Raw genomic sequence first — 13,264 nt, 5'->3', positions numbered from 1 at the left:
TCCTACTGGCTCATTAGTTGACTGTACTCTCTCTCTAGGACACAATCCACTTGTCTCCAACAGTGCTTTCTTTTTTTTTTTTTTTTCCCAGTCAATAGTCGCATGAAAATGATATAACTGAGAGAGTGGTATTAATACACCTACATATACTCCTAAAAATGTGGCGGCATCTGGATTTTGGAATGGCTTTAAGATATGTAAGCTCCTCTGTACTTGGGAGGAAGAGACAGAAGGATCACAGGGCATTTTATGAGGCTCCCAGCAACTTAGTGAATAGGGCTTAGGGGTGTATCTTGGAGGCAGAATGTCCCTGAGTTCAATTCCCAGTAAAACACACACACACACACACACACACACACACACACACACACACACACACACCTTTTTTTTTTTTTTTTTTTTTTTTTTTGGTGGTACTGGGGTTCCTGGAAACCCTTCTACCTCCAGGCTACAAACCCAGACCTATTTTTTTATTTTTTTATTTGGAAACAGGGTCTCTCAAGCCAGAGAGGCTGGCTTCAAACATGCGCGATCCTCCTGTCTCCACCTCCTAAACGCTGGGATTACAAGCGTGCGCCACCACGCCCCGCCACACACATCCTTCTAAGGTTGCATACTTAGACTCAAGATAATATTTTGGCCACGTAGGGCAGCACGCGTTTGTAATCCCAGCTACTCAGGAAGCTAAGCAGGAGGATTGCAAGTTCCACGTTAGCCTGTGCAACATAGCAAGCATCACAAAATGAAATAAAAAAGGGCAAGCTGGGCGTGGTGGTGCACGCTTGTAATCCCAGCATTCGGGAGGCTGAGACGGGAGGATCGCAGTTTGCGGACAGCCTCAGCTACTTAGTGAGGCCCTCTGCAACTCAGTGAGACCCAGTTTCAAAAATAAACGAATAAAAAATAGGACAGGGGGTATAGCTTGGAGGTCGAATTCCCCTGGGTTCCATCCCCAGACCTCCCCCCCCCAAAAAAAAAGTGCAGTATGTTAACTGGTAGCATACTGTTTAAAATAAAAGGACCTAAAAATAGGGCTGGAGCTGGGCGTGGTGGCCCACGCTTGTAATCCTAGCATTCGAAAGGCTGAGACTGGAGGATTGCAGTTCAAGGACGGTCTCAAATGCTTAGTGAGACCCTCTGTAACTTAGTGAGACCCTGTTTAAAAAAATAAAGAATAAAAATTAGGGTAGGGGCTGTATAAAAAATAGGGTAGGGGCTGTAACTCAGAGGTCGAATGTCCCTGGGTTCCATCCCCAGACCTGCAAAAAAAAAAAAAAAAAAAAAAAGAATAAAAATAGGCTGAGGGGGGTGTGGCTCAGAGGTAAAATGCCCCCTTGGTTCAATCTCCAATACTGCAAAAAGAGAGAGAGAGAGAGAGAGAGAGAGAGAGAGAGAGAGAGAGAGAGAAAGAGAGTGTTCCATTGATTTTCATTGATTAAAAATAAATAACTCCACAAACATTGTGTGTGTGTGTGTGTGTGTGTGTACGTGTGTGTGTGTGTGTGTCACTGGAGATTGAACCCAGGGGCTTTTTGTGTGTGTGTGTGGTACTGGAGATGGAACCCAGTGGCTTTCCACCTCCACCTCCTAGCTACACGCCCAGGCCTATTTTATACTTTATTTGGAAACAGAGTCTCACTAAGCTGCTGAGAGCCTCACTAAATAGCTGAGGCTGGCTTTGAACCTGTCCAATCCTCCTGTCTCAACCTCCCAAGTACTGGATTACAAGCGTGCACCATCATGCCTGGCTAACCCAGGAACATTTAACCTCTAAGGTACATGCTCAACCCTATTTTTTTTTTCCTTTATTTTGAAACAGGATCTAAATTGCACAAGACCTAAGTAGCTGAGGCTGCCTGGGAACTTGCGATCCTCCTATCTCAGTCTCTCAAGTACTGGGATACAAGCGTACTGGGACTCGAACCCAGGAGGATTCTACCTCTGAGCTACACCCATAGCCCTATTTTTTATTCTTTTTTTTAATATTTATTTTTTGTGGTACTGGCGATACCTCCAAGCTATACCCCAGCCCTCTTTCTCTCTCTTTTTCTTTCTTTCTTTCTTTCTTTCTTTCTTTCTTTCTTTCTTTCTTTCTTTCTTTCTTTCTATGAAACCTAGGGGCTTTCTACCTCTAAGCTACACTCCCAGACCTATTTTATATTTTATTTAGAAACAGGGTCTAAATTGCTGAGCTGAGGCTGGCTTTGAATCTGTTTGATCATCCCTGTCTCAGCCTCCTAAATGCTGGGATTACAAGCACTGCCACGGCGCCCGGCTCCTTTCTTTCTTTCTTTTCTTTCTTTCTTTCTTTCTTCTTTCTTTCTTTCTTTCTTTCTTTCTTTCTTTTTTTTCTTATTATTTTTGGTGGTACTGGGGTTCCTGGAAACCCTTCTACCTCCGGGCTACACTCCCTGACCTATTTTATATTTTTATTTGGAAACATGGTCTCTTAAACCAGCACAGTTGGCTCTGAACCTGAGCGATCCTTCTGTCTCTGCCTCCCAAGTGCAGGGATTACAAACCTGTGCCACCACGCCCAGCTTCTATTCTTTATTTTGAAACAGGGTCTCGCTAAATTGCGAAGGGCCTCACTAAGTAGCTGAGGTTGTCCAAGAACCGGGATCCTCCAGTCTTAGCCTCCCGAATGCTGGGATTACAAGCGTGCCATCATGCCCGGTCTACTTTATTTTAATTTTTTTTTCAGTACTGGAGATTGAACCCAGGAACACTTTACCTCCAAAGTACAAGCCCAGCCCTATTTTTTCTTCTTTTTTTTTGAAACAGGGTTTAAATTGCACAAGCCCTAAGTAGCTGATGCTGGCTGCGAACCTGCGATCCTGTTGTCTCCCAAATACTGGGATTACAAACGGCGCCACCACGCCCTTTAAGGGTTTCATTTTTTAATATGAAAAAAATCTCCATTAGATGAAAACACTTCTGCTGCAAGTCCTCTGGGTTCCAAGCTCTGTTTTATAGAATGTGAATCTGTTACATCGCCACGGGGAGAGAGAATCTACCTGAGCTCCTCAGCACACCGTCTGGGGGGTAACCCCACTAGGGGGGCTCTGCAAAGGGGCTGAGGGTTAAAAGCACAGATCGCTGGCTGCACTCGGTAGTGAAGAGTGTCATAAGTATTATGACGTTTTTTACGGCTGCGTCTCCCATAAACTCCAAGTCCACGCGCCGGAGACCCCGTCTGGCTTGCACCGTCAGGCCTGAACAGCTGTGAGATGGACCCGGAGTGGCCCCGAGGGCTGCTGACCGGCGGTTGGCGGCCGGCCGGCCAGGCTCCAGCAACCCCAGCCACCCGCGGCGCCTCGGCGAGCGCCAACAAAGCGTGCGAGGTGGGTGGCGCCAGCGGGGGAGAAACCCGGACCCGGGAGCCCCAGTCACTCTCCTGTGCCCGCCGCGGGGGAACGGCCCGCACTCGAGGGTGGAAGCCGCAACCCCCGGCCGCCGCCCGCCCGCGCGCATGCGCGCTCGCCGCGGCCGCGGCCCCTTTAAGAGGGCTCCGCGGCCTCCCCCGGCGTCGCGCTTCCGCTCCGCGCCCCACAATGCAGCGCGGCTGACGCCGGAGCCCGCGGGGACGCGGCGGGCCGGCTGAGGCGGCGGCGCGACGTGGGCTGCGGCGGGCCCGCGGCGTCGGGCGGCGCGGATGTCGGGCTGGGCGGACGAGCGCGGCGGCGAGGGCGACGGGCGCATCTACGTGGGGAACCTGCCGACCGACGTGCGCGAGAAGGACCTGGAGGACCTGTTCTACAAGTACGGCCGCATCCGCGAGATCGAGCTCAAGAACCGGCACGGCCTGGTGCCCTTCGCCTTCGTGCGCTTCGAGGACCCGCGGTGAGGCCCGCGTCACTTCCTCCAGTCGCGCTCCGCGCGGAGACCCGCCTGGCCTCGGGGGGCGCCCCGCCCGCCGCGCGGGGAGTGGGGAGCGGCGGCCGCGCGCTGCGGGGCGCCTTGGGGAGCGGCCGGCCGGCCAGCCCGGGGGCCGCCGGGAGCCGTGCCAGCGCCCCGCCCGGGCCAGGCGGAGCCCGCCGTCCTGCGGGGACCGCGGGGCTGGGGGGGTCCCAGAGGTGGGGATCCCCAGACCGCGCGCCCCTCCTGCAAGGATTCCGAGAACTTCTACGACAGCCGGGGCCGAGGGTCGCCGACACTCCCCTGGGGGAGGCCTTGATAGATGCGCCCGGGGACGTGCAAACCCTGGGTTCCTAAAGCGCCTCAAGAGGTCTTTGTGGTTTGGGAAATCTTGTCGGCCTCGGGCCGGGAAAGGGCCAAGAACTTTGAGAACCGCAGTTGGCGCCTCGCAGAAGCTGCGCCGCTGTGCAGGTCACTCCTGGGGTTGCAGGAGGCCGGCCCCTCCGCCCAGCGTCGTGTGGAGGAAGGCTTCGCCGCCCCCACTCGGTGCCGGGGTGTCCGTAAGCGGCCCGCCAGCCCGGAGCGTTGCTTTGATGGGGTCTGGAGAGCCTCTGAGGGCCAGGCTGCGGGAAGCACCCTGAGGCTTTGATGGCTCAAGACTGACTCTGCCGGTTCCGAGTGTCTTGCCATTTGCCTCAGAAGTGGGAGGAGACATTTTTATTCCTAAAAGGCGGGAGTCTGTTCCTCATTTATTAATAAAAATGCCCCTGTGTATCTTGAACAGTGGCTATGTGTCAAGTAACCACATTGTACAAAGGAAATTGAAGATTTGGAGAGTTGTTGACAAAAGGCTAGTAGAGGACCAAAATAGAATGGGAGCCCCCTGTTCTGCTCTTAGAATACTTACTTGCTCTGTGATGTGTTACATTGTCATTTCTTCCTCTAGTTCTTTCATAATACTAAAGTTACATTCTTTGGGAGGCTGAGACAGGAGGATGGCAGGGGCAGACCTCAGCCTCAGCAACTTAGTGAGATGCTGTTTTCAAGTAAAAAATAAAATAGGACTGGAGTACAGCTCATAGGTAGAATGTCCATGTGTACAGTCCCTAGTACCAAAAACAAAACAATATTGACCTCCTGCGGAAATTATATCCAGAGAGTGGTTTTTTCCAAGTTTTGCTGAAAAGGTATATCTAAGAGGTCTGTTTTCATCACAAAACACTACTTCCCATTTCTTTTTACCTTTTTTTTTTTTTTTTTTTTTTGCGGTACTGGGGATGGAACCTAGGGGCATTCTACCTCTGATCTATACCCCAGCCCTATTTTTTATTCTTTATTTTGAAACAGGGTCTCACTGAGTTGCAAAGAGCCTAAGTAGCTGAGGCTGTCCGCGAACCAAGTTCTTCCTGTCTCAGCCTCCCAAATGCTGGGATTGCAAGCGTGCCTGTCTTGAGCTTTCTATTATTTATTTTGGTGGTGCTAAGGATTGAGCCCAGAGTCATTCTACCTTCAAGCTACATCCCCAGCCCTTTTTATGTTTTATTTTTATTATATTTTGTGGTACTGGGGATTGAACCTAGGGACATTCTACCTCCCAGATACACTCCCAGCCCTGTTTTTTATTCTTTATTTTGAAACAGGGTCTTACTGAATTTTCAAAGCGCCTCACTAAGTAGCTGAGGCTGTCCACGAACTGCAATCCTCTGATCTCAACCTCCAGGATGCTGGGATTACAAGCTTGCGCCACCATGCCCGGCTCCTATGTTTTGTTTTAAAACAGGGTCTTGCCAGGTCACTGAAAGTCTGGCTAAGTTACCGAGGCTGGTCTTAATAAGTAATGATTTACCCGCCCATTATAATTTCATAGCTAGAAAACTTATGTAACAGCTTTGAAGTTTCAGTACTGTGAAGGGTGTTCAACCAAATCAGAAATACATCAAAATTCTGTTTTTTGTATTATGTGAGTAGGGGAGAGGACACAGGCCTTTAATCCAAGAGACTCTGGAGGCTGAGGCAGGAGGATCACAAGTTCAAGGCCAGTCTGGGCAACTTAGACCTTGTTTCAAAGTAAAAAGGGTTGGGAGTGGAGCTTAGTGGTAGGGCACCCTTGTGTTTGATTCCCAGTACTTAAAGATTTTGAAGCTGGGTGTGGTGGCGCATGCTTATAATCCCAGCATTTGGGAGGCTGAGACTGGAGAATCATGGTTCTAGGACAGTCTCAGCTACTTAGGCCCCTCGCAACTCAGTGAGACCCTGTTTCAAAATAAAGAATAAAAAATTGGGCTGGAAGCATAGCTTTGAGGTAGAAGGCTCCTGGGTTCCATCCCCTGTTCCGCCAAAAAAAAAAATTTTGTATCATCTGTTCCCCTTATTTTCGTTTTATAATTACCTGTGTCCCTCACTGCCAAGCCAGCTGTTGGGCTGCACTAACTTCAGACTTTCCTTTGCAGAGATGCTGAGGATGCAATTTATGGAAGAAACGGATATGACTATGGCCAGTGCCGTCTTCGTGTGGAGTTCCCCAGGACTTACGGAGGTCGGGGTGGGTGGCCCCGTGGTGGGAGGAGTGGGCCTCCTACAAGAAGATCTGATTTCAGAGTTCTTGTTTCAGGTATGTTCCTTTCAAATTGAATGAGGTGATGCATGTAAACTACTTAGTGCAGAGTCTGGCCTCTAAGGACTGTTAGCTGTTATTCTTCCCTGCATGGATGGAATACATGGGCTTTCCTTTCAATAGCCTGAATCTCCTGCCCTGGCTTGCCAGTGAGGCAAGTATTCTGCAAATGAAACTGCACTTGTAGTCCATCTAGGTGGAACACAGACATGCTGCTTATGAAGGAGTTTAACAGTGGTGACAAGAGGAGATGGTGGCAAAACCCTTTAAGTTCAGATTCTGAAGACTCTTTTGGAAAGATCAGACTTGCTAGAAAGACATTAAAAAACCCAGCCTTGGATCCTGAAAAAGGGAAAATTTTTGTGGTGGTTTTGGAATTATATTAAAAATAAACCAAAGAAAACCCCACCACTTGAAATCTTAGGAATGTATTGGAAAGTATAGAACATTCTGGTGTTGAAAGTGATGAAATGCTAATAAGCTGAGAGATATCTTTGAAATATTAATATAGCGGTAAAAGTCTGGGGCCTTCTGAAGATTGCAGGGGAATTTAGGGTCCTAGTGGAGCGAAACATATTGAGGTGCCTGGCATCTTTTTAAGATATGAATGTCCCCAAACCACAGCAGAAGCCGGGCGTGGTGGTGCACGCTTGTAATCCCCGCGCTTGGGAGACTGAGACAAGAGGATTACGTAGGTTCGAAGCCAGCCTCAGCTACTTAGTGAGGCTCTCAGCAACTTAGTGAGACCCTGTTTCCAATTAAATATAAAATGGGTCTGGGAGTATAGCCTGGAGGTAGAAAGGCCCTGGGTTCCACCCCCAGTACCACCAAAAAAAAAAAGAACACAGCAGATTCCCATGTGCTTAAGAGTGATACTCAGTATCTGCCTATCTTGTGCCTTTTGTGATTTTTTAACCCTAGAACTCTATTCCCTCCTTCAGGATGTCATACATTATCTTTTTCTCTCTCCATGCTGCTCTGAAATCCTGCTTAGAAAACTATTAGGAAATGGCTGCAGTCCTGAGCTGTGAGCGGTAAACACAGCCTTTGAGAGCAGGAGCACATTTCCCTTTCATGACACCAGGTAGGGTTGTATGACTCCCGACTAGTTTTAGCGTCTGAGTATTACCTTTCCCCCACTGTAGTGAAGAATGTTGGTGATCTCTTAAGAGGTACTTTGTCTGATTTGTCAGTCATTCACTCCAATAAGGATAACAAACTTTAGATTTCTGTTGTTAACCTTTAGCTATGCTTTGGTTATTTTGTTGGGTTGTTTCAAAATTCCCATGTTGCGGGAAAGCTGGTCAGTCAAGAAACAATTGATAAATTTCATAATGGGAAAAATTGGAACTTAGTTTTGGGAGTTTGGCATTGATTATGAAGGACCAGAAGAGGCTACGAATTCTCAGAGATACTAAACCTATAACAGGATGCTCTGTTGTAAAGGTTTGGTTTCTGGAAGATGAGCCTAGTCTCAGCTTCTCAAGGTGATTTACCACATATACTTCAGTGCTTTTCTCTGGTTTCCTGTCCCATGTCAAGATTCATGATTTGGGGACCCTCAAGGATTAAGTGAGAAGAGAACATAGGTACTGCTGGCTCTTAACAGGGCAGTTAGCATGGCTGAAGGATGTGGGCTCTTTCTTATGTTCTCTGTGCCTAGGACTTCCTCCATCAGGCAGCTGGCAGGACCTGAAAGATCACATGCGAGAAGCTGGGGATGTGTGTTATGCAGATGTGCAGAAGGATGGAATGGGGATGGTTGAGTATCTCAGAAAAGAAGACATGGAATATGCCCTGCGTAAACTGGATGATACCAAATTCCGCTCTCATGAGGTAGGTCCTGTTCTACTTTTTGCTGAGCTGTTTCCAGGTCACTCCACCTAGACCTAACCCAGTAGTACTAACAGTAGGCCATGTACTTACTATGCCTGAACTTTGCAGGGTCAGAACAGACAAAAGTTTGAAAAACACACACACACACACACACACACACACACACACACACACACACACACACAGAGTGTAGTGCTAGAGAAGATTGGGGCATTCTACCTCTGAGCTATACTCCCAAATCCTGTTTTTTTTTTTTTTTTTTTTTTTAGAGTATTGGGGATGGAACCCAAAGGCATTCTACCTCCAAGCCACACCCTCAGCCCTGTTTTTTTTTTTTTTTTTAGTACTAGGTATAAAACCCAGGAACATTCTACCTCCGAGCTACACTCCCAGCCCTATTTTTTTACTCTTTATTTTTTGAAACAGGGTCTCACTGAGTTGCAAAGAGCCTCACTAAGTAGCTGAGGCTATCCATGAACTGCGATCCTCCTGTCTCAGCCTCCCAAATGCTGGGATTACAAGTGTGCACCACCACGCCCGGTTATTGTTTATTTTTTGAAACAGGGTCTCATTAAGTAGCTGAGGCTGTTTGCGAGTTGTGATCCTCCTGGCTCAGCCTCCCAAGTACTAGGATTATAGCATGGTGGTGCACACCTGTGTTTTTAACCTGGAGAAAATACTGGTGCAGTCTGTCATCATGTGGCAAACTATTCTGTTACTACCCCTTTTACAACTGGCTCAAACAGCAATGTGTGTGTGTGTGTGTGTATGTGTGTATGGAACCCTGGGGCATTTGACCTCTGAGCTATACCCCCTACACTCTTTTGTATTCTTTATTTTGAAACATGGTCTCACTGAGTTGCAGAGGGCCTCACTAAGTAGCTGAGGCTGTCTACAAACTGCTATCCTGTTTTCAGCCTCCTGAATGCTGGGATTACAACTGTGCGCCACCACGCCCAGCTTCAAACAACAATATTTCTTAAGGCTGTCCCTCCTGTCTCTAGTCTGGGTTCTGTTGGCCTACCTCTTCTACATACTGCTCTTAGGGCTACATTACTACTTCACCTTTCCTTTCCCGGTATGGTGCAGCTTTCTCCTAAAAAATACAGTCACCTTCACATTTTCTTGTCGTTGACCAAGGAAATGTAGTATCTGCTGTTCTGCCTTTCAGGAGGGCTGCTGCTGCTTTGGAATACAATCTGATTTAAGGGGCGCCTGTCCCTTTGGTACTCAGACCTTGTTTCAAAATAATAAAAAATAGGGCTGCGGGTGTAGCTCAGAGGTACAGTGCCCCTGGGTTTCATCCCTAGTACAGACAAACAAACAAACAAGCAAACATGTAGATTCTTCATCTCTGGATATCCCCAGAATGTTGGCTGAGGGCAACTGGAGACAGGCCAGCCCAGAGAGGAGTCTTCTGCTGGTTTTAATTTCTTTTCTTTCCTTTTTACAGTAATGGGGATTGAACTTGGAAGTGGTCTACCACTGAGCTACATTCCTAGCACACACACAACACCCTCTTTTTTCCCCCCAGTACTAGAGATTGAACCCAGGAGCATTCTACCTCCAAGCTATATCCCCAGCCCTATTTATTTATTTATTTATTTATTTATTTATTTACTTACTTATTTTATTGGTGGGCTGGGGTTCCTGGAAACTCTTCTACCTCTGGGCTACACTCCCAGACCCATTTTTATATTTTTATTTTGAAACAGAGTCTCTTAAGCCAGCAAGGCTGGCTTCGAACCTGCACGATCCTCTTGTCTCCGCCTCCCAAGTGTGGGGATTACAAGTGTGTGCTACCGTACCCGGCTCCCCAGCCCTATTTTTAAAAAATTCTAAGTAACTGAGGCTGGCCACAAACCTACAATCCTCCTGTCTCAGCTTCCTAAATACTGGGATTACAAGCATGTGTCACCTCTCCCAGCTGACCCCCCTCCCTTTTTGCAACAGGGTCTCTCTAAATTGCTTAGGCCAGCCTCAAACTTGTGAACCTTTTGCCTCAGCTTCCTCAGGAGCTGGGATTATAGGTGTGTAGTCCTATGATATATAACTTGTAAGTCTTAATTTCAGTTTTTTATTTGTTTTGTTGTTTTTCTGTTTGTTTGTTTTTGCGGGTTTGGGGATGGAACCCAGTAACATCTGACCTCTGAGCTATATCCCCTGCCCTATTTTTTATTCTTTATTTTGAAACAGGGTCTCACTAAGTTGCAGATGGCCTCCCTAAGTAGCTGAGACTGTCTGTGAATCGCAGTTCTCCAGTCTCAGCCTCCTGAATGCTGGGATTACAAGCATGTGCCACCTGGCTTAATTTCAGTTTTTGAAATGGGATAGTAAGAGTACTACCTCCAGCTGGGCATGGTGGCCATGCTTGTAATCCTAATACTTGGGAGGCTAAGCCAAGAGGATTGCAGGTTCAGTCAGACCCAGCAACTTAACAAGGCTTCCAGCAACCTAGTAAGACACTGTTTCCAAATGAATAAAAATCAGGCTGGGGATATAGTTTGGAGGTAGAAATCCTCAGTACCAAAAAAAAAAAGAGTTCCTACCAGCTTGGAAGCTGGGCAGAGTGGTATATACCTGTGCTCCAAGTACTTGGGAGGCGGAGATAAGAGGATCACAGGTTTGTGGCTAGCTTTAGCAACTTATCCAGGCTTTCTGCAACTCAGTTAGATCCAAAAAAATCTTTAAAAAGCCAGGCATGGTGGCACATGCTTGTAATCCCAGTACTTGGGGGGCTAAAACAGGGGAAACACAGGTTCGCAGCCAGCCTCAGTTACTTAGTGATGCCCTCTTCAACTTATTGAGACCCTGTTTCAAGGTAATGAATAAAAAAAAGAAGTCGGGCATGGTGGTGCACGCTTGTAATCCCTGCACTTAGGAGGCGGAGACAGGAGGATCGCACAGGTTCAAACCCAGCCTTGCTGGCTTAAGAGACCCTGTCTCCAAATAAAAATATAAAATAGGTCTGAGAGTGTAGCCTGGAGGTAGAAGGATTTCCAGGAACCCCAGTACCACCAAAAAATAAAAGTTAAACAAAAATAGGGGTGTGGGTATAGCTCAGAGGTAGAATGCCCCTGGGTTCATTCCCCAGACCCGCAAAATAAATAAAATAAAAAGAAAATAGGGCTGGCGTATAGATCAGAGGTAGAATCCTCCTGGGTTCAATCCCCAGTACCACCAAAAAAGGTGGGAGGGGTACCACCTTGTATAGCATTGTGAGGGTTTAATGTGACAACAGTGCCAGGCACATAGGAAAAGCTAAGGACTTAACTGTTGTTAGACAGCCAGGTTAGGTATTGGGCATTGGTTCACTTATTCTTTGGCTCATTTTTTTTCTCTACTCTTTTGTTTACATTTCAGGGTGAAACTTCCTACATCCGAGTTTATCCTGAGAGAAGCACCAGCTATGGTTATTCACGGTCTCGGTCTGGGTCGAGGGGCCGTGACTCTCCATACCAAAGCAGAGGTTCCCCACACTACTACTCTCCTTTTAGGCCCTACTGAGACAGGCGATGGGGTTTTTTTTTTTTTTTAGATGAACTGAGCTGCTTTGTGCTCAGACTCTACATTCCAGATTGATGCTTTAGTATCTTAGGAATTTTTTTTATTTTTTTTTTTAAGGGAAAAAAAAACTACATAATTTCTACCAGGGCCATATCAGCAGTTCACTTTTAAACTGCAGAAATTGTGGTTTTGGTTCAGAAACAAGTTGTATATTTTCACCCTTGATTATAGGGAAAAAAATCAGTGCTGTATCTTTGTGGGTTGCTCTGCTATAGAGATCAGCAGCTACTGTGACTAAATCGGCCCATTCTGTTTAGAAATATATTTTAAATGTTTAGTAATTGACATGTGTGGTTGTCCTTGATTATGTACATAGATTTCACCTAACACTGTCTAATATAATTGAGGTTGTAGTAGCAGCTTGAACAGAGTTTAATAAGGCACAAGAACGGATAACTTTACTTGGGGACAATAATAGTTGCTCTCATGGTGGTTGTTTAGTACTGGGGATTGAAGCCGGGGTGTTCTACCTTTGAGTTAATCCTTAGCCCTTTTTATTATTATTTTGAAACAGGGTCTCACCACGTGGCTGAGGGTGGCCTAGAACTTGTGATCCTCCTGTCTAAGCCTCCCAAGTGTTGGGATGACAGGCTTGCAACTACTACGCCAGGTAGACGGTGGCTTGAGAACTTCAACTCAGGATCATTTCAGGATTCTCAAAATTCATGGCTGACCTTACTAAACTACTAAAAAATAAGAGAGCACTGCAGTTACAGGAAGGAAATGAGTAGTGTAAAAACAGACCCAGGCTATTTTTATGCTAAATTGCATTCAAAAAAACAGAAATGACCCGGGCGTGGTGGCGCACATTTGTAATCCCAGCATTCGGGAGGCTGAGACTGGAGGATCGAGGTTCGCGGACAGCCTCAGCTACTTAGTGAGGACCTCTGCAACTTAGTGAGACCCTATTTCAAATTAAAAAGAATTTAAAAAAAAGCGAGAAATGGAAAGCAGGTGTGGTGGCACATGTTTGTAAAATCCAGCATTCGGGAGGCTGAGACCAGAAGATCATGGTTCATGGACAGCCTCAGGGGTCAAATGCCCGTGGGTCCCATCCTCAGACCCACAAAAGTAAAAGAAAAATGAGAGCCGGGCGTGATGGTGCATGCTTGTAATCCCAGTACTTGGGAGGCTAAGACAGGAGGATCGCAGGTTCGTGGCCAGCCTGAGCAACTTAAGTGAGGCCCTCCAAAACTTAGTGAGACCCTGTTTCAAAACAAAGAATACAAAATAGGGCTACTGGTGTAGCTTGGAGGTAGAATGCCCCTGGGTTCAATCCCCAGTACTGCAAAAAAAAGGAACAATACATGTGGCTAATATCCCACTTTGTATATAATCACTATGTAGGAAGGAGGATGGTTGTAGGTTAGAAGTTCTCAAGCTAAGTCA

At 46.9% G+C, this 13,264-nt stretch overlaps 1 protein-coding gene across 1 annotated transcript; it reads left to right on the top strand.

Moving 5' to 3' along the window:
• Positions 1 to 3,635: 3,635 nt before the first annotated feature.
• SRSF9 (serine and arginine rich splicing factor 9) lies at positions 3,636 to 11,815 on the top strand (the record flags this gene model as incomplete). Its single annotated transcript, XM_080717371.1, has 4 exons — positions 3,636 to 3,843; positions 6,309 to 6,469; positions 8,136 to 8,308; positions 11,672 to 11,815. The coding sequence occupies exons 1-4, from the start codon at positions 3,656 to 3,658 to the stop codon at positions 11,813 to 11,815; spliced, it is 666 nt and encodes a 221-aa protein (XP_080573497.1). The 5' UTR covers positions 3,636 to 3,655.
• Positions 11,816 to 13,264: the final 1,449 nt, after the last annotated feature.

This window comes from Muscardinus avellanarius (assembly GCF_963383645.1).
Source record: "Muscardinus avellanarius genome assembly, chromosome: 21".
Classification (NCBI taxonomy): Eukaryota; Metazoa; Chordata; class Mammalia; order Rodentia; family Gliridae; genus Muscardinus; species Muscardinus avellanarius.
This window is presented reverse-complemented; position numbering and strand designations above follow the sequence as displayed.